Source organism: Lepidochelys kempii, chromosome 6, assembly GCF_965140285.1.
Source record: "Lepidochelys kempii isolate rLepKem1 chromosome 6, rLepKem1.hap1, whole genome shotgun sequence".
NCBI classification, from domain to species: domain Eukaryota; kingdom Metazoa; phylum Chordata; order Testudines; family Cheloniidae; genus Lepidochelys; species Lepidochelys kempii.
The window spans coordinates 79,322,440-79,347,407 of record NC_136385.1 but is presented as its reverse complement, the minus strand read 5'-3'; the positions used below and the strand labels follow the sequence as shown (position 1 = coordinate 79,347,407).

Here is a 24,968-nt window from a genome sequence, read left to right as displayed (position 1 = left end):
TCAGTCCCTGGAAAAATCATGCAGCAGGTCCTCAAGGAATCAATCCTGAAGCACTTACACAAGAGGAAAGTGATCAGGAACAGTCAGCATGGATTCACCAAGGGAAAGTCATGCCTGACTAACCCAATTGCCTTCTCTGATGAGATAACTGGCTCCGTGGATGAGGGGAAAGCAGTGGATGTGTTATTCCTGGACTTCAGCAAAGCTTTTGATATGGTCTCCCACAGTATTCTTGACAGCAAGTTAAAGAATTATGGGCTGGATGAATGGACTATAAGGTGGATAGAAAGGTGGCTAGATTGTCGGGCTCAGTGGGCAGTGATCAATGGCTCCATGTCTACCTGGCAGCCGGTATTAAGTGGAGTGCCAAAGGGTCGGTCCTGGGGCCAGTTTTGTTCAATATCTTCATTGATGATCTGGAGGATGGCGTGGACTGCACCCTCTGCAAGTTTGCAGATGACACTAAACTGGGAGGAGTGGTAGATACACTGGAAGGTAGGGACAGGATACAGTGGACCTAGACAAATTAGAGGATTGGGCCAAAAGAAATCTCATGAGGTTCAACAAGGACAAGTGCAGAGTCCTGCAATTAGGATGGAAGAATCCCACACACTGCTACAGACTAGGGACCTAGTGGCTAGGCAGCAGTTCTGCAGAAAAGGACCTCGGGGTTACAGTGGATGAGATCCTGGCTATGAGTCAACAGTGTGCCCTTGTTGCCAAGAAGGCTAACGGCATTTTGGACTGTATAAGTAGGAACATTGCCAGTAGATCAATGGACGTGATCATTCTCCTCTATTCGACATTGGTGTGGCCTCATCTGGAATACTGTGTCCAGTTTTGGGCCCCACACTACGAGAAGGATGTGGAAAAATTGGAAAACGTCCAGCAGAGGGCAACAAAAATGATTGGGGACTGGAGCACATGACTTATGAGGAGAGGCTGAGGGAACTGGGATTATTTAGTCTGCAAAAGAGAAGAATGAGGGGAGATTTGATAGCTGCTTTCAACTACCTGAAAGGGGGTTCCAAAGAGGATGGATCTAGACTGTTCTCAGTGGTAGCAGATGACAGAACAAGGAGTAATGGTCTCAAGTTGCAGTCGGGGAGGTTTAGGTTGGATATTAGGAAAAACTTTTTCACTATGAGGGTGGTGAAGCACTGGAATGGGTTACCTAGGGAGTTGGTGGAATCTCCTTCCCTATAATTTTTTAAGATTAGGCTTGACAAAGCCCTGGCTGGGATGATTTAGTTGGGGATTGGTCCTGCTTTGAGCAGGGGGTTGGACTAGATGACCTCCTGAGGTCCCTTCCAACCCTAATCTTCTATGATTCTACGATATGGGGTGACTCCCGTAGCATTGTTCTTTGTGGCGTTGTAGTCATGCACCAAAACACAACATGCTGACTCTGGGTTGCCTTCTGCTCTGACTGTAAAAGTCCCCAACATATCTAACAGAGTTCAATTAAACCTCGCTGGCTGAGGATCACCTTGTGGGTGATAAAGCATTGTCCGAGACTTTTTAATTCCCGCTATCCTCAGCGCCTCCTTCAGAAAGTGACTCTCAGAGTCCCTCCCCTGATCAGAGTGTATCTGAGCTGGGAACCCATATACTGAAAAATATTTTTCCCACAACAGTCGAGCGACAGTGGCAGCCCTCTGGTCATGTGTGGGATATGCTTGCTCATACCACGTAAAATTGTCAGTCACTACTAAAATGTTCCCGACATTCCTCTTGTCCTCTTCTAAAAAGACAAGGAGTTGATGCATAGCAGCTCCAAAGGTTTGCTGCTGGTGATGTTCTTCAGATATGCAGCTCTAGTGGGCAGAGTTTTCCTTTGAACCTATCGAGCGCATGTCTCACATTTCCTGCAAACATCTTCAGACATATGGGGCCAATAGAACCTACTACGAAAAGTCCCAGGGCCCTCTCCATTCCTAAAGGTCCAAAGTCATTATGGAGGGCCCTCATGGCCAGGGCTCTGTATTCTTTTGGTAGCACTAGGTGCGTTCGTTGCTTTTGTGACGGGTCAGTGGTAATTCGGTACAGTATTCCCTAAATCACTTTTAGTTTGTTCCATCCTCTCAATAGTAGCTTACCCCCAGGATTAGGTGGGATAATCGCAGCTGGGCTTCGCCCCTCCCTTTTGGCAAGTAGTTTATCACGAATTTCAACATCTTGCAGCTGGGCTTCTTGCTGGTCAGCCGCATTGAGCATGGGCAATGGAGACTGGTCCAAGACGATACAGTTCACTGAGACAGAAAGCACACTTGCAGGGGGCAGGCCCAGAGCTTCTGCATCACAGCCATGAAGGCTCTCATGGGCCTCTGGCTCTCAACGACTCACACTGCAAATAGCTCTCACTCCATCCATAGGTAGCACAGCAACTTCTGATACCTGTGGATGCCGGGACAATGCATCCACATCTACACTGCTTCTCCCTGATCGGTACTGATTGCTGAACTCGTAACTAGCCAGGGCGATCACCCGTCTCCGCCCTGTAGCATACAGCTTAGCACTTGTTAACACGTAAGTCAGTGGATTGTCGTCCATCCACACTTGAAACTGAGCACCATAGAAGTAGTCTTGAAATTTCTCAGTGATGGCCTTTCAAGGTCAAGAACTCCAGCTTGTGGATGGGGTACTGAGTTTCACTATCAGACAGTCCTTGGCTAGCAAAGGCTACAGGTTTACATTTGCCTTCCACTTCCTGGTACCGGACTGCTCCCAGACTCTCCAAACTGGCATCAGTATGCAAGATAAACTGTTTGCTTGGGTCAGCAAAGACTAGGACTTGAGTATGAGTTAGGCAATTAATGATTTCCTGAAAAGCCCTTCCACATCTCTCATTCCACCGTGGTGCAAATGGTTTTAAGGGGCCATAGTGTCTCTGCTAATTAATTAAGATGAGCTGTTATCAGCAGGAGAAAAAAACTTTTGTAGTGATAATCAAGATGGCCCATTTAGACAGTTGACAAGGAGGATACTTAACTTAGGGAAATAGATTCAATATGTGTAATGACCCAGCCACTCCCAGTCTCTCATCTTAATTAATTAGCCTCCTATAGTTTGTATGTCAACTTCCACCTTCTCTGTACATATATATCTTCTTACTATATGTTCCATTCTATGCATCCGATGAAGTGGGTTGTAGCCCACGAAACCTTATGTGCTAATAAATTTGTTAGTCTCTAAGGTGCCACAAGTACTCCTTTTCTTTTTGCGGATACAGACTAACACGGCTGCTACTCTGAAACCTTTAGTTCTCTGTAATTACTTGGGCGTGATCATACAGTGACGGCATCTGTTTTATTGGGATCAGTACTCACACCCTCTTAAGACACAATGTGACCCACATACTTCACCAAGGTTCGACAGAACTGGCATTTGTCAATTGAAAGCTTCAGCCCACAGGCTTCCAATCGATCTAGAACTTTAAGAAGTCTTGCTTCATGCTCCTCCAAGGTTCTTCCAAAAACAATCAGGTCATCCAAATAAACTAACATTTGCATTAAATTTATATGTCCCACAACTTTCTCCATAAGACGCTGAAACGTAGCATGTGCTCTAGACATCCCTTGGGGCATGCGTTCAAATTGATAAAACTCTAACAGACAGATAAAGGCCGTCTTCTCCTTTTCTTCTTTTCCCAGAAGGATCTAGTAGTATCCACTTCGAAGATCCAATACAGAGAACCACTGGCTATGCAGCAAACAGTCCAAGGCATCTTGTACTCAAGGCATGGTGTACTGGTCAACTACTGTGCACCTTTTTAGTGTGCGGTAATCAATACATCCACATTTTTCCATTCTTCTTACGGACCACTACAGTGGGTGAGGCATATGGACCTGTGGGACTCGCTAATTATGCCATTTTCAATAAGGTCCTAAAGATGATGTTGCACATCTTCCATCTCTGAGAGGGCAATCGCTCCCTGAAAGGGATGAAAGGCTGTGAATCTTGTAGTCTGATGTTGTGCTCCACTCCTTTTGCACATCCCACTCATGCAGGGAGAATACCTTGGATCATTCACAAAGCTTCTTGCTCAGGCGATCCTTCCACTCTCCTCAGACAACGGTGAGTCTCCAAAGTCAAATTTTGAAGGCTCTATTGCTGGAATTTCAGCTTCATACTGGGCTCTCACAATGGTTTCAGGCTCAAAGAGGTCTGCTATCTTCTGCCCTGGTTTCATGTCCCCTGCCTAGCGAGTGCCATTTAGTTGAGGGTGAGTCCCTCAATCGGGAAATGACAAGTACAGTTCTGCTGCCCTTGATTCACACAACAAGGATAACAACCTTTATTAGTCCTGCCCTGATAACAAGGAGACTGGGGATCCCACACCAGCCAAAAGTGACAATTTGGGCAAGCAATCCCATCATGCTAAGCACACTGGCAGGATGGGTGTGCCCATGCAAATGAGATCAGCTCCTGAAGTCCTTTTCCACAGCTCACCACTAGATGTCCGGGAGAGCTCATTCAGTCTCTGCTTACAGTAATATCAGAAGCCTCCATACAAAGAAAGCAGGCAGGTCTAAAAATATCCAGTTAATCAGGATTTGAAATAGGGCAGTCAATGTTCTTCAATCTATCTACCATATTTGGTTCCTCAAGTGTCTTGTTGGCTTAAATGAAAGCAGGACCAGATCTAAAAGTCACAGGAAAATCCTGCAATTCTTATTCATATGAGTAGTCTTTACTCATGCAAATCAGGAGTCAATGGGACTATTAATGAGAGTAAGAGTCGCAGAATTAAGCACCTAACATCCAGATTATTATTTCTAGATGGTCTGTGTCGTCTCTTTTATAGCACAGTTTACACCTAAGATATTAAGGTACAACCTGGGGTAGGAAACACCATGTGTTTTAATTCATGGAGTTTCCTCTGCTCTGTTGACAGTGTCCATCAGCCAACAGAGGACACGGAGTTTGGCTCTAAAGCACCCACAGAAAATCCGAGTCACCTGTGCAGAAGCACACTGCTTCTCACTTTTCCCACCAGCTATGGTAGCAAGTCTCTTGTGGAGGAGGAGGGCTATTTACTTAGCAAAGGAGGTTACAGCCAGAAATAACGTGGACTGAAAAGCTTTATCTTATGTGATGTAATGTATCCACAGAAAGTAACAATGATCTAGTGCTGCATCCTCTCACCTCCAGCCCTGGTACCCTTACCACAGAAACCCAAAGTAGCAGTGTACCTACAGGACATTTCATGATATCTAGAGTGAGGGGGCCTATCAAACCAATGCTTCTCCCTTTACACCTACTACTTTGGGAATTGATGAATTTGGCTGTTTCTAATCAAAGCAGGCTATGATAATATCTTGCCGGAATTCCTCTAGCACTTGGACCAAAGGCGTCACAGTGGCTTATTAACTTCTACATACGGGTCATTAATAAGAAGTTACCATGCATTTGGCATTAAGCAAAGATTACTGCCATTCTTAAGCCAGGCAATGATCCCTACAATGTGTCAAGTTACCCCCCAATATCCTTGCTGTCAACGTGTGTGATCCTCCAATAAACTGCTTCAGATTTGGATGATGTCTTGCAGGTCGAGCAGGCAGGGTTCAGGAAAAGACTATCTTTATCAAGAATAGTTTTCAACAAAATCCAAAAACGGGAGCCATCTTCTTGGATCTGACTGATGCTTATGGCATCATTTGACACAGACGCCTTTTGTTTAAACTCTCTCGAGTTGCCCCACATTGGATGGTTGAAATAATAGAGCTCTTTCTCCAAAACATGTGGTTCAGAGTACACATGGGCAACGGCTGTAGCTCTTAGAAGTGTCAGATCAACAGTTTTCCTCAAAAAGAAAAGGAGTACTTGTAGCACCTTAGAGACTAACAAATTTATTTGAGCATAAGCTTTGGTGAGCTACAGCTCACTTCATCGGATGCATTCAGTGGGGGGGGGGGAAAGGCTCAGTTCTTTCATCAGTACTGTTCAATGTGTACATGAACGATCTGCTAGCTACACTCTTGCGCAAGGTCATCTATGCTCACGACATCTGCTGCAGCTACCAAGCTCAGTCCTTCTCAGAAATTGACGAGCTCTTGAATGATGATATGAAGCTCATGGCAGACCTTTGTAGTCGATGGCACCTGCAGCTGAGCTTTTCCAAGACAGTTTCTAGTGTATTTCATCTGCATGACGCAAGTGCAAGCCATGAGAGAAATGTTTTCTTCAATGGCCATCTGCAGCACGATCCAAACCTGGTTTGCCTCAGTGTGACACTGAATAGGTCATTAATGTACCTCAACCACTTGAAGACGATGGCAGCCAAAGTCAGCACTCAGAACAAGCTGCTCAGAAAATGTGCTGGTTCACCCTGGGGTGCAAGCATCCAGATGCTTAGAACATCAGCCCTTTCCCTGTGCTATTCACCAGCAGAGTACTGAGTTCCTGTCTGGTGTCGCTCATCTCACACAATTCTGACCGATGTAAAGCTGCCAATATTTACTAATATAGCATATAGCACCCCATATTCACCATGAGAAAGCCTCTGTCACGCTGCTGGCCAGGATCAATGAGAACAGTGACCTGTCTTTCTAAACAGACCTCTTCAATCACCCGCCAGCTTGCCTGTCTTCTAGACACCCTTTATGGTCAATTATGCCACCACAGGACATGATGGTGGAATCTGCTTGGTGCAACAAGTGGTCAGCGATGACAACTGTCAATCACTCTCTCATCACTGACCCACTGTCGACTAGGTTTTGATCTGCCAAGACACCTGTGGTCATCTCTGAACCAGTTTTGAACAGGACAGGACAACTGTGCAGCCAATCTCTTTAAACGAGGTTTTTCTAATGACCTGCAATGCAGCTGCAGTCAACTTCAGACTATTTCGCATATCCTTGACAAGTGCCCATTGACTTATTTCGACCCACTGACTTATGGCTCTCCATCTGGCTGATGATGACACCATCAAATGGCTCGGCACATTGTGCATACACTGAGAGGAAGAAGGGAGAACCAAACCCCTTAACATGTGCAGGACAATATGAGAGGAGAACAGTTAGAACATTACTCAGCTATCACAATATTACTCCTAGAAAACAAAAAAAATTTCTGTCTTTGAATAAGTATCACTCCTTTTCCATTCCAAGACCATATACCCCTGAGCTTGAACATTAATTTTAAAAAATAGGTTTAAAACTCATCATACTGCTTTCTACTGCTGCTACTAAAAAAACAAATGTTTCTGGCTGGGGCTTTTGTGGGTTTTAGTTGCCAGCCAATAAGATTGCTGATCCATGTTGTGTCACCATTTTTAAAGCAGAATTCCACTCCGCTTTCATCTTTCACTCTGCTACAAAAAAAAGTAATGGCATGATACGGTACAGCAGGCAAATACTTTAATAATTGAAGTATTTTTGTCAACACATTTTTTATATTGATCTAATTGCAATATTTATTTTTCAGCTGATGATCAGAAGAAGATACTGCAATTATCCTGCAGTCCTCAAGTCCATCATACCTATTTTTCTCAAATGTGTTTTTTCTTCTTGGTAATCTTTAAGACTCTAACTTTGCAAACCCTCCACACACAGAACTCCCACTGAACTCAAAATAACTTTGGAAATATGCAAGAGATGATGGAAATGTTGTAATCATAGTTCATAAATTGGTTCACGTAAATTTCTTTAAAAGAAATTATCAACGGAATTATAAATATTTGGGATAAACTTTCGAGAAACTCAAGAATAATCATGTCAGAAGATTTTATTATGGTAAAGGACAAGCCAATATTTCAAAGAAAACACACTTATTAAGAACAAGATCTATAACATACATTATATATACACACAGACACACATATACATCAGCAGCACAGAACGAACCTGAAGAACTCTATAAAGGCTGTCTTAGCAACAAACCGTATCAATTAAAAGCCAAGTTCTGGTTTCCTTCAAAGAGTATAAGAAAGGAGACCTGCTCAGGCAATTGGTGGAAAGTAGAATCCTCCACCAACACCCAACAGCCTGGTATGGAGCACCAACAAAGTAATCTGCGTTCAGCTGTATTGTCTACAGGTCCACTGTACCTACCCCGTAGACACAGGTTTTAGCAGCAGGACCCACATGTCACAGACAAACATCCTACACCTCCAATGCTCAGCTGCCACCTCTCCAACCTGTGCCTCGAGCACTATAGTAATGGAGGGCCATTTAAGTACCTATGATTGATGCTTCTGAGAATGCCCTCTGTACAGACTCTCCCTGGCTTGCTTACTTCGGCACCTTTCAGGCTTTGAACGCACAAATGAGGAGGACCATCTAAAGAAAATTTGAATCACTTAGAAAAAAGCTATTGGTGGTTAAAAACTTGTACATTAAAGCTACAAACCTGCATACTGTAATAAATAAATGTTTAAAATAAAAATCAATCAAATAATTTCAATTTTGTCATTAACATTCAAAAGGCAAAAAAATTCCAGGTCCATTTTTTTCTAAAAACTAGAGAAGACTAACATAAAGAATGATAGCTCTTCTAGATTCCTTTTCTTCCTTAAATTACTCAGGGGAATATTTACGTGTTTGTTTTTTTTTAATCCTGTTTTCATAAAACTGTTTTTAAAAATATTTAATACTTTTCAATTCAGGATTTGACTATAAAGCAAAATTCCGATAAGCGGGGAAATCTGGTACCATTTTAGGCTTCAGTCAGTAAAGCACTTAAAAGCCCATACTTAAGTCGCACTGGCTTTATTTAAGTATTTAAACGGGGGGTTAAATGTTTTGCTGAAACTGGGCCTTAGGCACTAATCCTGCAAGTAAATACACGTTTGGACACATGGATTCAGTAAGACTCCCAGAGTGACCTGCCTGGTATATTAAAATTAAATTACCCTTTAGTGATCAGAATTTATATATCCCACATTCAGCATACATGGTACTATAAATTGAAGACTAGATATATAGATATATAGATATATATATATATCTAACTCCCTACATGTTAGGACTGGAAGGAACCGCTTAGGTCACTTACTCCTGGGAGAATTTTGTGCCGCTGCATGTGCACAGAATTCATGTCTCCTGCAGATTTCTTTGGTTTCCTGCAGAAAAATGACTTTCTGAGAAGGAAGCAAAGGGAAGCTGCAAGCGCAGTCATGCACCACTCCCTGGCAGACCAGATACATCGTTTCAGGCACCCGGAGCAGCTGGCGGAGAGGTAAATAACCACGGGGTTGGGGACACTCCAGCCAGTGGCTCCTACTCTAAACTGGGATCAGCTGTTAGTCCTGGCTGGGCTGGAGGCAGGAGAGGACAGAACTTCCTCTTCCCCTGCAAGGAGTGTCTGGGGCTGTGTCAGACCCACCCCAAGAAACCTCCTGCAGCTGCAGGAAGCTCAGCATCCCCCCGCTTCCTGTCCCCATCACTCCTTAACTGTAGGAGTAGGGGTCACTGTACAAGAAGCTGCTCCCCCATCCACCCAACCTCCGTGCATCTGGACATCCCAACCCCAGACACTCCTGCCAAGCCTCATCAACTACATCCAGAACCCCCCTAGCCCTCCATACCTAACCCCCCCCCCACTTAACCTCAATCACTACAACTGGAGCCGCCCTGCAACCCTCTACCTCCAGACCCCCATCCCTGCACTCAGACCACCCCGCACTGAGCTCCCTACACAAACCACCACCCTGATGCCCCATCCCCTGCACCACCTTGAGCCCCACTGACCCCCAACTAGCTGCAGCCAAACCCCACCCCACCAAGCCCCCCTACCCCAGCACCCAGGACCCCCACCACTAAGACCCCCACACTCAGACCCCTCTGCTGAGCCCCAACCACCTTCAACTGGAAGCCTGTGCAGAGTCCCATTGCCTCTGTACCTGTAACCCTCCCAACGAGCCTCTGTGCATCCAGATTCCCCCGCACTGAGCTGCCTGCACCCAGAATCCACTCACCCCATATCTGGATCCCCCCACACTGAGCTCCTCCACACTTGGATCCTACCTGGTTGAGCCTGCCTGACCTACACCTGGTGCACCTGGCACAGAGCCCCAGGATGTTTCTGGGGCAAGCCCAGGCCTTGTGCTGTGTCAGGGTCGGGTGCAGCCTCAGTGCTGAGTCCCAGTCCTGTGGGTGAGGGGGCTGCAGGGTGATCTCCCATCTTTGTGCAGCCAGGGGCCTGTGCTCCCCACTGCCATGCTAGAGCTTCTCGATTTATTGACAAATAAAACTTGCAAAATTTTAAAATATTGTGTGCAGAATTTTAATTTTGATTGGTGCAGAATTTTTAATTTTTTAACACAGGAATAGCTACTGAGGCCATCAATACAAGTAATTTGTATGGTTTTATAAATCCAAAACCATACAACCTACTTGTATTGATGGCCTCAGTGCCCTAAGCGGTCCCTTCCAGTCCCATGCATATGTATAGATAGTAACCCTAAACAATCTTTATCCCCTACTAACACATTAGACTATTTAAAATAAATCTAATTTACGTCACACATTTCACATAGTCTGGAACACAACATCAGAATGGTCAGTTTCACATTTGTCTGCAGTCATTTTCGCTCTCTCAGTCTTATACACTAGCATAAAACTGCTGTGGTGGGCTTTCCAACACTGCAGGGGAATATTTACATTTTTAAAAAATCCTGGTTTTATAAAACTGTTTTTAAAACTATTTAATACTTTTTAATTCATATTAGTTTTTTCAGTGAGGTTTGTTTTAATGTATTATTAAACAAGCACTTGTAATATAAACATACTTTACAAACTAAAAGCTAGACATATTATGTAGTTTTCATCTAGACAGACCCTTTCCTGCATCCTCAGATCCAAAGCGTTACATGAAAAAAAGAGTGATGTTATTTTGGTCACTGCTTTCAAATTATTTCAACTTAAGACTTTTAATAAAAGTTTGAATTATTAAAAACCTTCATCAAGTCTCTTTTTTTCCTACTTCCAACAGGCAGCAAATTGAGCTCTCTCTAAAAAAATTATATTGTAACACCATCTGAAGAAAATTTGAATCACTTAGAAAAAAGCTACTGGTGATTAAAGACTTGCACATTAAAGCTACAAAACTGCATACTGTAATAAATAAATGCTTAAAATAAAAATCAAATGATTTTAATTTTGCCATTCACATTCACAAGGTAAAAAATTCACCTTTTTCTAAAAACTAGTAAAGACCAAAATAAAGAATGATAGTTCTTCTAAATTCCTTGTCTTCTCTATAATTACTCAGTTATTCATTAGACTATTCAAGACCTCCATTGCAATTTTTACACCAGAATTTCATATATGGGTTTGACTGTAAGGAGATGGTTACGCAAGGTCTACTATAAAGGCAAAGTATTTCCAATATTTATTTCTGTAAAATATCCTATAGTGGAATTCATATTTCCACACAAGAAAGAAGCAGTTATTTCGTTCCAGACAACTTGATAACATCTCTTTCAACTATAGTTATAATTATCGTGTACGAACTTCCAAAGCAGACGTTGTCAAGATTTAACATTAGCATTAATTTATGTCATAACTGACTGTTACTATAAAGAAAATGGCAAAGCATCCATTTCACCAAAGACAGCACGTATCGAAAGGGAAATTTCATCTTAATTACCACTAATCTCCCCATTTTTAATTAAATTGATCAGTAATTTATTATCTTTCTCAGCCTTAGAAAGCTGTTATCACGAAGCTTCCAACAGAGAACATATCTGTACTTCCCTTCTCCAATACTGTCGTTTTCAAAAAAAATGTAGAAGTGCGGCAGCATATTTCCTCAAATTCCTGTTCTGCCTCCTGTACACACACTATTAAAAAATAAAAACTTCACTGATATCTCTGGACCAGTTGTACAGCCTCGAGTGCCCTATTGCTCCACAAAGATTTAGAAGGAACATCACGAATCTAGTACTCCAGACTAATGGATACAATGGGCAAAATCCTGGCCCCAGTGAAGCTTATGAGAGTTTTGCCACTAGTTAAAAGAGCTTTGAGAAAATGTAACATGTGGAGTATAGAGTATTGAGTTCAGGTCACTTCCCACTGGCTTTACTTCACAATGGCACTGATTGTGACTTCACTGGATCCCAGAGATATCACCCATTCCATCAGAAGAAACTGCGGTAGGATAGCAGACAGAAAAGAAGTAATTTCAGAGGAAAGATTAACCAATTCAGAACTTCCCAACTTTATGATACTAAAATTAAATAAAACTGAAAACAACCAAAGAAGGACATAATGGGTTTAGTCACCTTGCCCCGGTGATAGTTTCTAATCTCTATAACATTCATCTTAGAACCAAATTATTCATACAATTTTAATATAAAACAATGAACAAGCAATTTAAGCATGACGTTTTCAGGTTTATCAATTATAAATCTGATGAAATAAAATTATAATTGGAAAGGTACTGAATACTTAAATCGAAGATCAGAATTATCTTTTAGGCAACTTAAGGAAGTCTTTTTCTAGGACTATAAATAATATTCAAATTAATCATTTCATTTTAGTAACAACTTTCACAATTAATACTGCGTTCTGACATTTACAAAAATATGATTATGTATTCTGGAAACCTCAAACAATCATCTGAAAGACATTCAAGAAAACGAAGAAACTTCAACTCTGCCATTCAAAGTTGCTTCTTTCCTCTCTGTGATCCAAAATCCAATGTCTTTCTACTGATTTCAAGGGGGTTTGAATCAAACCCCAAGTAATAAAGATCACATTATATTTTTTGAAAAAAAGCAGAATAAATTTCAGTGTCTTAGCCAATATAGCCATTTTTATTGAAAGAATTATTTGATTGCTAAAAAGATTGGGTTAAGCTACTGCTGAGTATATAACGGCATTTGAACATAGTCACTGCACTACCAACATCAAAATCGTAATTGTAAAGTACTTGGGAATACTTTGAGTATGAAATACTGTATGAATAATATTCTAACACTTTGGGTTTTACTTTACAATACATAGGTCCACGGAAAAGCAAATGCATAAATTTCCTGTACACAAATAAACAAAATGCACACAAAATCTATGAGAGCCAGTGGGAAAAAAGCAAAATATTACATCAGTTGCATAAACCTCAAAGAACTTTACATCACATGCTCATGATAAATAATTCTCTTTAAACACAATATTTTCTGCATCCTTTTGCATACAATTGCTTATTATTATGGGCATCTAATTATTGTAAATGATCAAGGTTTTTGGTTATCAGTATGGTCTGTCTCAAGTGTAAACAACAGATTAAGATACTAAGCCCCCATTTCACATAAATTTATATTGTAAGGAAGAACAACAGAAAAGAAAACAAATATTACACAGAAGTATAAACATTTTTTTAAAGTTTTCAAACTTTCCACAAGGAGTGAGTTATTTAGCTAAACTAATAAATACGCTTTATTAAATGCTCTTCAATTATTTGATATTCTGACAAGTAAAATCCTTATGCAACATACCTTGTTAGGATATAGATATTCAGGCCTGTCTGTAAAGACCTATACTCTAAGAATTTAGGTGTATTCTTATCACTTGGCTAGTGATAGAGGTATAAAAGAAAGAATCAAAACCACTGTCTGCCAGTGTAAGGGCCTTCTCTTACTGTGACAGTTTGTGGCCCTGTGCTTAGGCTCAGGCCTTTGGCTAAGCAGCAGAGGCAGCCATAAGCTGGGAAGTGAACGGTCACATCCTCACATTCCAAACTAGTCACACTGAAATAAGGTGCTATTCGGCTGTTAGGAATACAATCCTGTCCTGATAGTTCCTATCACCTCCAGAGAAAGGGAAGTGCCTACAAAATGTAAAAGGAAACTTAGTTTGATAGCATCCTGTCTGGCAAGAACTCACTTATCAATAGCTGGGGTGTGAAATCCTCACTTCTGTATTGTCTTGTCATTATAGTTCCCACTTTGCTGTTGTTTGTCTGTATAATCTCTGTCTGGTTCTGTGATTGTTCCTGCCTGCTGTATAATTAATTTTGCTGGGTGTAAACTAATTAAGGTGGTGGGATATAATTGGTTACATAATCATGTTACAATATGTTAGGATTGGTTAGTTAAATTTCAGAAAAATGATTGGTTAAGGTATAGCTAAGCAGAACTCAAGTTTTACTATATAATCTGTAGTCAATGAGGAAGTTAGTGGGTGGGCATGGGCATGGGGGTAAGGGAGATGGGAACAGGGAATGGGGGTAAGAAAATTGGAATCATGTTTTGCTAAAGGGGGAAATGGGAACAGGGAATGGGAGTAAGGAAGTTGGAATCACGTTTGGCTAAGGGTAGGAATGGGAACAGGGACACAGATGTAAGGCTCTGTGGTGTCAGAGCTGGGAAGGAGGATACTAAGGAAGGAAACTGGAATCATGCTTGCTGGAAGTTCACCCCAATAAACATCGAATTGTTTGCACCTTTGGACTTCGGGTATTGTTGCTCTCTGTTCATGCGAGAAGGACCAGGGAAGTAAGTGGGTGAAGGAATAAGCCCCCTAACATACCTTAACAAGTTTCAAAAGGTGATAAAGATCTTCAACCTCATCTCCTTCACACCTGGTATATACTCTTCCAGTGTCCACACTGGTACCCTTTATGGTGTGACGATAGAGAGGCAAATCCATTGCTTCAGCATACAGGTCTATGGCATGATGTCCTACTGTCTGATACATGTAGCTGTCCAGCTCATCGGTCCCTTCTGCCACAATTAAATAGAGACAAATATGACGCTAAGTACATCATTCAGCATTTACAGAAAATCTTAATACTTTAAAAGCACCAAGAATACCTAAATCTGAGTATTCCTTAGTTCATTGACACACACATCTATGATGGCATCTCTACAAACATGGAATAAAAAAAATTGGATTTCTCCCCTCTTATAACAATGTGTCTCATGCAACTGCCTACTTCTTAATGTAGGCATTTCCAGTGCTTCATCCACAAATCCCCCACTATGGATCCAACCCAGAACCAAGTGAGCCAATGGTAACTTTGCTTTGCTATGCAGGAGGAGCACAACCCCAGAGGCACAGACGCATAGTTTTTACCTGTGTTTCAGCATACTTAGTGCAATATACATAGAACACACTGCAGCACTTATTCTGGTGGTTAGAAATAGGCTGTCAAAACTTCCTGAAACTTAGCCATTAATATATTTAGTACTGACAACACGATACTCACAGCAAGTTATTTCAATATAAATGGAACAATAGAGGATTACAGCAGTAATTTTATATTGTTTAATGCATTGTAAAGAAAGGGAAATATTTGTTGTTGCATCCAGGACTTTTCAATCTCCTTTCCTTTTAAAAACTTGGGGTAGAACTCACCAAACTTCTCGCTGCTGCTGCTTTAATTAAGAGACAAATTTCACTAAACGTTCTTACCAATTGGTTGGCAGCTAATCAATAACAAAAAAGGCAGCACATGTAGATTGTAATAATTAAACCCCAAACCTTGCAATTCACATTTTACGTAAGTCAGGAGTTATCCAACAATTGTGACCATTATTGATAATTTTTCAACTGATCAATAATAAAGAACACTTAATTATTGCTCAAACCTACAATTCACTGGTAAAATTTGATAGAGTTCAAATCTGTAGGAGGGGCGGCCAGCACATCCCTTGGCCCGCACCGCTTCCCACAGCCCCCATTGGCCTGGAGCGGCGAACCGCGGCCAGTGGGAGCCGTGATAGGCCGAACCTGCAGACGCAGCAGGTAAACAAACTGGCCCGGCCCACCAGGGGCTTTCCCTGAACAAGCAGCAGCCCTAGTTTGAGAACCACTGGTCTAGAGGGTTCTGTAATCTTAACAAATTAACCAGGACTGGAGAAGTTGATTTTACAAGAAAAATAGTATTTTTAAATTTATATAAAATCTGATAACTGAAAAGAACAGACAGGGTCCCTTTTAAGCTGCCACTTAGTTCTGAATTTGCAGTTACTTTATTACTTGAGGGTCTCCAGGCAACTGTGGTACAAGATAAAATAAAATGAATGGGATAGGACCTACTGCTGCCTGGGGCACCTCGGTTAACTTTCCATCATATTCCCTACCACATACACATAAAGAGGCCATTTTATTATTTGAATGACAACATTGATGTGGCTACATTAGTTTTACAACAAACATATTTCAAAAAGATTAGAGAGGTTTTGTCCTGGGTACCAAGGGAATAAACTTCCCCAATCAACTGATTTTATATTCACCTACTCTACCAACGATTCACACATGAACTCCTTCTCCCAGCAGGCACACCTCCTCCTCTGCTTCCCTCACAAACCTCCACACTTTGGATGGCAAAGGAGACACCCTTTTCAATCGTGGGGCCTCATTCCCCTCTCACTGATACAAAAGTCATCTCCTTTCCAAATCTCACCTTAAACCCTTCCTGTTCATCTTAATTTAAGAGTGATGCTAAACCTCACTCACTTTTCACTATCTTCATTACTGTACCCATGCATTCTCCCCTTACTACAGTACAAGAAAGTATTTATGCATTTTCCTCCTTTTAAACTGCAGAATCCTTCCTTTTACCATTTTTCATTTTCTTGTATAGTTTTCTCTTGTTTGCTGCTTTACAAGCGGCTTTAACAAATTCTCTAAATTGTTTCTCCCCTTCTTCACCTTTCTCTGTAAAGATGTCTAGGATACCTGCAATATGTGCAAAAAAATAGCAGGGTTTAACTCAGACACAGCTGTGCCTCAGCTGCTTCCTATTTCAGAAAGTTTCCTACAAGCAATGAGGCATTCTTACCTGTGTTTTCAGTAGGTCTTAAGTTGGCTAGAGCAACAATCTGATGCCCAGCAGCAACACACTGCATCATATTGTAACAGCTGTCCTTTCCACCACTGGAATTAGAAAAAAAATGAAATTATCAGACAATTAAACCAGCCACTGCTAGGCACTGTCGTCCTTTTTTAACTTTTACCTGATTACTTCAAAATTATAACACAGGGCCACAAAGTTTTCAAATAAGATGTATTAAGGAGAATTAGAACAGTAACAAACATCTAAGACTGTACCATACAAAATCTTTATAAGAACTTTATAAGAGTTCAGTTAGATCTAAAATCCATATGGTTTATGTGAAATTCCTAATTTGATGGCAGAGAGAGAGAAACTTTCATTGTACGAAAGCTCTTTGGAGAAGACGCTGTCTTTTGCTCAAAGGATTAGTGATGGATCACAGAATGTTTCCTCTCTAAAATATTGATTTTTAAAAGCAGCGGTGAGAACCTGGCTTCTGGTTGTGCGCCTGGATATAACTGTGGACAAAATTAATTACAGGTGCATTTTAAAGCAACTGGCACAACAGGTCCCTGTTGTTCATCTAAGTGCTGATGTAATATAATATTTAATATAAATAAAGTGCAAAATAGATTTGATTTTGAAATTAATAATCCAAAATTCAAAAGCTAAAAGAATACTCCGCCTCTGCCAACATGGCAAAGGCTGAATCCTTTTCCCATTGAATTTAATGGCAAAACTCCTATTTCAGTTACACATAATCAAGTCTTAAACAAATATCAAGTAATAATAATAATAAAGCCAAAACTATCTGATCTATAGAATACTACACTTCAAACATCCATCTTCAAATTGATAGTCACTGCACCACAACGAGAGGGGAGAGTCTGTGCTTTACCTCTTTAAGAGGCAAGGCACAGAACTCACAGCCCCAAGGTGGGATGGCTATGGTGGTTTTAAGCCACCTTTGTGTCCTCCCAAATCCTGGCTGCTCCACAGGCCCTACAGAGCTGTCTTGTTATGGCAGCCTGTCCTCAGCGCTCTCTCTAGGCTCCCAAATGTCTGGAGCCCTATATGTTGAGCCCTAACCCACCTCTCAACACACCATTCCCACATTCAGTCCCACCTCAAGCATGACCCCTATGCCAGAGCTGACAAAAGGATCCTAGAAAGGCAGCCTTACAGTTGTCCCCGAGTTCCCGTGCCTTAACTTATACACATAATAAACTCCTCTACACTGATTCTAACTGGCGGTACTACTAAAATCATCTGAGAAAGATTCATATAACCAGTACAGCATCCTTTCCTTCCATACTTTACCCATCTGTATATGAGGAAGGAACAATCAGTTGCACACATACAAAATGGGAAATGACTGCCTAGGAAGGAGTACTGCAGAAAGGGATCTGGGGGTCACAGTGGATCACAAGCTAAATATGCGTCAACAGTATAACACCATTGCAAAAAAAAAAAAGCAAATATTATCTTGGGATGTATTAGTAGGAGTGTTGTAAGCAAGACCAAGAAGTAATTCTTCCACTCTGCTTGGCACTGATGAGGCCTCAGCTGGAGTATTGTGTCCACATTTCAGGAAAGATATTCATAAATTGGAGAAATTCCAGAGGAGAGCAACAAAAATGATCAAAGGTCTAGAAAATGGGACCTATATGAAGATAGAAAAAAATGGGTTTGTTTAATCTGGAGAAAAGAAGACTGAGGGGGGACACGATAACACTTGTCAAGTACATAAAAGGTTGTTACAAGGAGGAGGGAGAAAAAATGTTCTTCTTAACCTCTGAGGATAGGACAAGAAGCAATGGGCTAAATTGTAGCAAGGGCGGTTTAGGATGGACATTAGAAAAAACTTCCTAACTGTCAGGGAGGTTAAGCACTGGAATAAACTGCCTAGGGAGGTTGTGGAATCTCCATCATTGGTGGTTTTTAAGAGCAGGTTAGATAAACACCTGTTAGGAATGGTCTAGATCAGAGGTTCTCAAACTGTGGTCCATGGACCACCAGTGGTCCACAAGCTCCATTCAGGTGCTCTGTAGATAGTTCCCTGGGCAGCCTCACACAAGAGAATGAAGGGCTACTGTCATAAATATAAAGGGAAGGGTAAACCCCTTGAAAATCCCTCCTGGCCAGAGGAAAAATCCTCTCACCTGTAAAGGGTTAAGAAGCTAAAGGTAACCTCGCTGGCACCTGATCAAAATGACCAATGAGGAGACCAGATACTTTCAAAAGCTGGAAGGAGGGAGAGAAACAAAGGGTCTGTGTGTCTGTTGGTATGCTGCTTTGCCGGGGATAGAACAGGAATGGAGTCTTAGAACTTTTAGTAAATAATCTAGCTAGGTATGCATTAGATTATGATTTCTTTAAACGGCTGAGAAAAGAACTGTGCTGAATAGAATGACTATTTCTGTGTGTCTTTTTTGTAACTTAAGGTTTTGCCTAGAGGAATTCTCTATGTTTTGAATCTAATTACCCTGTAAGGTACCTACCATCCTGATTTTACAGGGGTGATTCCTTTACTCCTATTTACTTCTATTTCTATTAAAAGTCTTCTTGTAAGAAAACTGAAGGCTTTTTCATTGTTCTCAGATCCAAGGGTTTGGGTCTGTGGTCACCTATGCAAATTGGTGAGGATTTTTACCAAACCTTTCCCAGGAAGTGGGGTGCAAGGGTTGGGAGGATTTTGGGGGGAAAGACGTGTCCATACTACGTTTCCCAGTAAACCCAGGTAGAGTTTGGTGGTGGCAGTGGTTATTCCAAGGACAAAAGATAAAATTAATTTGTACCTTGGGGAAGTTTTAACCTCAGCTGGGAAAAGTAAGCTTAGGAGGTTTTCATGCAGGTCCCCACATCTGTACCCTAGAGTTCAGAGTGGGGGAGGAACCTTGACAGCTACACACCCATGAAGGCATGGCTTCACTAATTCGGTGCCTGGACCCTGGAGAGTCAGACATACATGTAAGGTGAGGTGGTGGCCTTGGAGGGAATGGGGGTAGGTGGGAGGGAGACAGCGGGGTGAGAAGAGGGGGTGGGGCAAATTTGGGACATGCAGGGCTGCAGCGGTCAGAGAAAGAGGCGACTTTCCCCAGCTCCAGGGCTGCAGCTACTGCAGAGAGATGGCCCTCCTTCCCAGCCCCAGCTCAGAGGCTGCTGAGGTGGGGAAGAGAGGGAGATATCCCCCCTCCTTCCCAGCCCCAGCTTGGGGGCTGCCACGGCAGGAGAGAGAGAGAGACAGAGACTTCCCTCCTTCCCAGCCCCAGCTTGGGGGCTGCCGCGGTGGGGGAGAGGCAAATCCATCACATTAGAAAAGTAAGACTACTGATATTAAAATATGAGTTATGTGCTTTTATTTGTAAAACAAAAAAAAGTAAATTATGATTAAGGTTTTTTATATAGCGCTTTTATCCAAAGTGCTTTACAACAGTTAGCTAACAGTACAAACAACATTTGGAAAGATCGTTAAGTGGTCACAGAGACCCTCAGCAATTTTCAAGTGGTCTGTGGGAAAAAGAAGTTTGAGAACCACTGGTCCAGATAATACCAAGTCCTGGCTTGAGTTCAGGGGACTGGACTAGAAGACCCTCAAGGTCCCTTCCAGTCCTATGATTCAATGATAAATTGCTCTCTCATTTCATTGCTGTTAAAATTTAATATGAATTTGTTAATGAACAGGTTTTTAGCAAGTTTCTAGTTTGGGGCTCAATCACTTTTCAAAATAACCATGATGTCAAATTTCTTCTCAACAGCCAACAGACAATATAATTTAAAGCCATATCTCTATTTTGATACAACATGCTTGGTATAGTTAACTTAGTTACTGTTCATTTAGTTACCAATGAGATGGAAAAAAGACTAGATGTATCAAGAAACAGTAATGAGACAGAGAACCTTACCCTTATAGAGACTTCTTTCTCAAAACTAAGGGCCTCAACTTAGCCCCGATTTTGTCCCTAAATGTAACTGCAGCCAAAACAATTATACACGAACTGTGTAGCCTTTACATATCCAACTACAAAATTTATGAGTATAATCGGGAAGCTACATATCTAAGCACTATAAAATGTACCCACAATTATTTGTACCAGCAAAACTGTGGGTGCAAACTCAGAGACTGAAAGTCACCAGTCTTTATATTGCTCTTGCTAACATTCTCAAGAGAAGGGCCATGAAATTAATAGGCATGGTAACTGAATTACACTCAGTCCTCAGAGGTACCACAGAAACAGGGTTGAGACATGTTGCTGGGACAAATCTAAAGGAAACTTTAACTGCTACCATCTGTGCCATACACTGGGAAATCCAGTGTTGGCTTCCACAATCTGGCATGTTTTCTGAGAAAAAATTTCCTTCTAATTTTTCTTTTAAACTACAAAATAAAGGACTAATTTAGTACATTGGCTAACTTACCAAAGTTCTTAAATATTATTACACCATTCCAGTATTAAAATAAAAAATGCTCAAAAATAAAATATCTGCTAATTTCAAAAATTGCTTGAAAAGAACAAGATAGATTTTTAAAAGAAGGATGTACTTTGACATGATTTTAGGCCCAGGGTCCCAGTTTGTTGTTTATGGACTACTTGCTGATGGTCTGTATAGTGCTGGATGGTTACCTAGAGCTGACTCTCCTCATTTCCAGAGAAGTAAAAAATGACAGATGGAAAGATGGGGGATGAAAAGAAGAGCCAAAATAGAAAGTGCAATAAACTTTTTTCCAATAGGACAAAACATGCCAAAGACAGCTAAGCTGTACATAGAAGTCCTTTCTTAATATCACTTCTACACAACAGCAATTTTTGTAGCTGCCACTGACGTGAAAACAATCATAAATGGGAGGGAAAACAGTCTGTGCAATCATGAATGGGAGGACATGCAGGTCCAACAATATTCAGCCCTCCACTGATACTCAATATTGATGAGCTGGAGAGCCCACAGAGTCAACAGAAACACCAAATAATCATGAATTGATATCCCAGCATTACACTGTTGGGGTTTTTTTGTATACCACTGCATGATGATAATCACATCAGGCCAGAACTCCATGATAGTTCTGTGACTCTTAGGGACTCCATTTGTCAAAATACTTCCTGTCTCCTTCCATTGCTTTCTAGCCTCTGAGAGAGAAAGAAGTGTTTTTCATCTCTCTCTCTTTCTTTGTCCTACTAGCTGATGGAACACGGTCAGGGCTTTTTATTTTCTTTCTTCTCATCTCCTTTACACCCTAAATTCCTGACTAGTTGGAGGAAGAAATAGGATCACTACAACATCTGTCTGTTTTTTCAGTGCTACCCACAAAGCTTCAAATGGAGCACCATCAAACCTAGGGATTTAACCAAGTGAGGCCCCCCGCAAAAAGCTCCATGCAGCTCTAGAGCAGTGATACTCAGACATCAGTGGTTTGGGAGCCCAATTAGCTATTAACATTACCCAAAAGAGTGTGAATTCATTCTTTCATTTACTACTGTACTAAATACTCATATTTAAACAGTATGACCGGTAAAAAAAATTTTAATATACACACATACACATATAATTCTCACAGTAAATAAGTTAATAACTTAGTACAAGTTGATAACTTAATTGGTTAATAAGTAGAAAAAGCATCCTGACTGGCTAATAATTAAATCACAGTGTTTTAACATCATGTGCTGCAAATTGCTGTGGGAAACACATTAAAGAGCCATTTGCAGCTTGTGAGCCTCAGTCTGAGTATCACTGCTCTAGAGCCACAGTTTGAGATTTGAGTATGGAGATATGGAAAATAATAGGAGGCCAGAAATGGTAGTCAGATGGTCTGAGCTCCTGGAGCAAGATAGATGTCTGGTTGCGGCATTCTGGGTATCCTGACATTTAGAGTTTTGGGAATATAATAAAAGAAGGAACTGCAATAGATATGAGACTCTTAACGATTTCAACAGAGGCACAGCCACAGTTAGGACAAATTTTGGCCACAGGCACGACAGGCAGACTTGCAAACAAGGGGAATATGAAAGAGAAAAAAAAAGGACAGTAAAGATTTCTTTAGCGACTATCCAAGACCTCTGAAAAGGATGTCCCTCATATTCTTGCATGTCACTGTTCACACACACACCAAAAAAAAAAAAAAAAATCTAGACTAATTCAAGATGGAGGAATAAGAGGAAAACTTATTTTGGACAGACCACTGGCTTTAAAATGCCTGATGATTTCTGATTTAGCAGAAGTTACACTTTGAGGTTTACTCAATCACTACCTCCTTAGAAAGAGACCGTCAACTTTAAATATTGTCAATACAAAAATAATTAGTTAAAATAGATTCAGATACTACTCCTGCCTATCAAAAGCACAAAAGAATGGTTTTTTTAATAGAGAAATTTTCTCTCTCTTATCTTTTACATTACTTGCAGTGAGTAGGTTAAAAAATCAGACTTTGGCATCTCTTTAAAACAAAAAACTCTTCTTAAAACTTTTTCTTAAGCTAAATCCATCCTAGTAAAACTGCCCATAAAAATACCAGTCATGTTACAAACCTCCTTCTTAAGATTTTATTTCATGCTGCCTTCTAGCACATTCCACTGAATAGCCAATATCAAAATAAATACTTCTAGAACTTGAAATCAGGATAAAAAATACAATTTTTCACAACAAAAAACAAATCCCTTTTTGTTGTATAACATTTTCTGTCGGAATAATTTTAAACTATAATCCTGGCCAAACCCAAATTTTAACAGGGCTTCATACAGGTTGCAGGACTCTATCCACGGAAAGTCAATATAGGATCTTTACCTTAGTAAAAAGAAGCTATGGCTCGGCATCTAAAAATAAAAATATCACAGGGTTCATCCAATACACAAGCACAATGTCCTGGGTAACCTTCCTGGCTTACATGAACCATTAATTTACTATCATTTCTCAATGAAAGAATCTAGTTATCTTCTTCAATGAAAAAATAATTTAAATAAATGTCAGAAATTATAAAAACCTATTTAGAGTGTAAGAAGTTCAGAAAAGGAAGCAGCAGAAGGGTAGGAGAAACAGTCCCAGAGACAGAGGGCTATGTCAAGTGCAACTACATAAATGAATGATCTTTTTAAAATGATGAGAGAGATTAAATGTCTCATTGAAACACACATTTGCAAAATTGATCCTAAAAGTGAGATACTTGGAAAGGGGAAAAAAAAATAGCCTGAAAATCAACTGAAAATGGGTGAGATGAGACAGAAAAAAATAGCAGCAGCTCACATACATACAGCACTTTTCCTCCCAAAGCATGTTACATATAATTACAGGGGACCCCCAAAATGCAGCAGAGGGCAGCCACTGACAACACAGAGCACACTGCAAGACACAGGGGAGAGTGATGACGGCAGGGTGTGGGCCTTTATTTACTTATTTTTAAGTATGACAGGATGTTCAACACCCAAAGGCAGAGCCAGGCAGTTGTGTAAGGCCTGCTACTAGGCACACAATTACACACCCACCACTGAGATGCAGCCAGCTGAGGCAGAGCAAGCTGCGGAGGACAGAGCTGTTTAAAAAGCCTTGCTGTGTTGGGGGGGGGAAGGAAAGCAAGAAATGCGCGAGCAGGAGAGTCCCGAGCGCAAGGCTGCGGGTTAGCAGCCCAGTCCCTGCTATGGGCTCTGCAGCACCCCCCAGGTGCACGAGGTGTGGCTCAGTTTGTGCAGCAGGGCAGCCCCCCACAGCCACGTTACCTGATTAAGGCCACTACTCTCATGCTGCTCGCACCCCCCGGGCTGGGCTGACACTAAGAGGGGAGGGGCGGGGGGGCTGGGACACACGGGCGCTACGACAGGCTGCAGCCGGCGCCCTCCTTCCCGAGCCACGCGCCCTTCTACACGCTCGCGCCGCTGCCGCCCGGCCAGACCCGCCCAGGGCAGGCCCGAGGCTGCCTGAACCAAAGGGCTTGTGGTGGGGGCCGATCCGCGCCGCTCTCCCTGCGGCCGGCCAGCGCCCTGCCCCTGCCGCTCGGGCCGGGGCTGCCGCGACGGGCGGGCGAGCGGCGCGGGGCGACGAGGGCTGAATGGCAGGCACCGCGCTGGCCGCCTATGCGAGGGCAGACGGGAGGCGCCGCAGGGAGGCCAGGGCTGATTCTGGGGGGTGTTCGCAGCGCGCCCGCTGCTCAGAGCCCTTCCAGTGCGTGACATGCAGGATGAGTCACCTCTGAGCTGTCAGCTACTGCCCTGGGTGCTCACCCTGCTTACCGGAACCTGTTTCCCCCATGACAGTGCCCT

The 24,968-nt window shown here is 41.8% G+C and overlaps 1 protein-coding gene across 6 annotated transcripts in view; it reads right to left on the bottom strand.

Moving 5' to 3' along the window:
- Positions 1 to 24,639, bottom strand: part of DPH6 (diphthamine biosynthesis 6) — a 368,925-nt gene extending 344,286 nt beyond the window's left edge. The window contains exons 1-3 of one of the 6 annotated variants that reach the window (XM_073348883.2): positions 24,429 to 24,639; positions 16,732 to 16,826; positions 14,475 to 14,668 (exon numbers count right to left, since the gene is read on the bottom strand). In XM_073348883.2, the coding sequence (XP_073204984.1) occupies positions 14,475 to 14,668; positions 16,732 to 16,826; positions 24,429 to 24,451 (312 nt within the window). In that variant the 5' untranslated portion in view covers positions 24,452 to 24,639. Of the gene's footprint in view, positions 1 to 14,474; positions 14,669 to 16,511; positions 16,630 to 16,731; positions 16,827 to 24,428 lie in introns of those variants that run through there. The other 5 variants (XM_073348884.2, XM_078853339.1, XM_078853341.1 and 2 more) reach the window with 5 other exon arrangements.
- Positions 24,640 to 24,968: the final 329 nt, after the last annotated feature.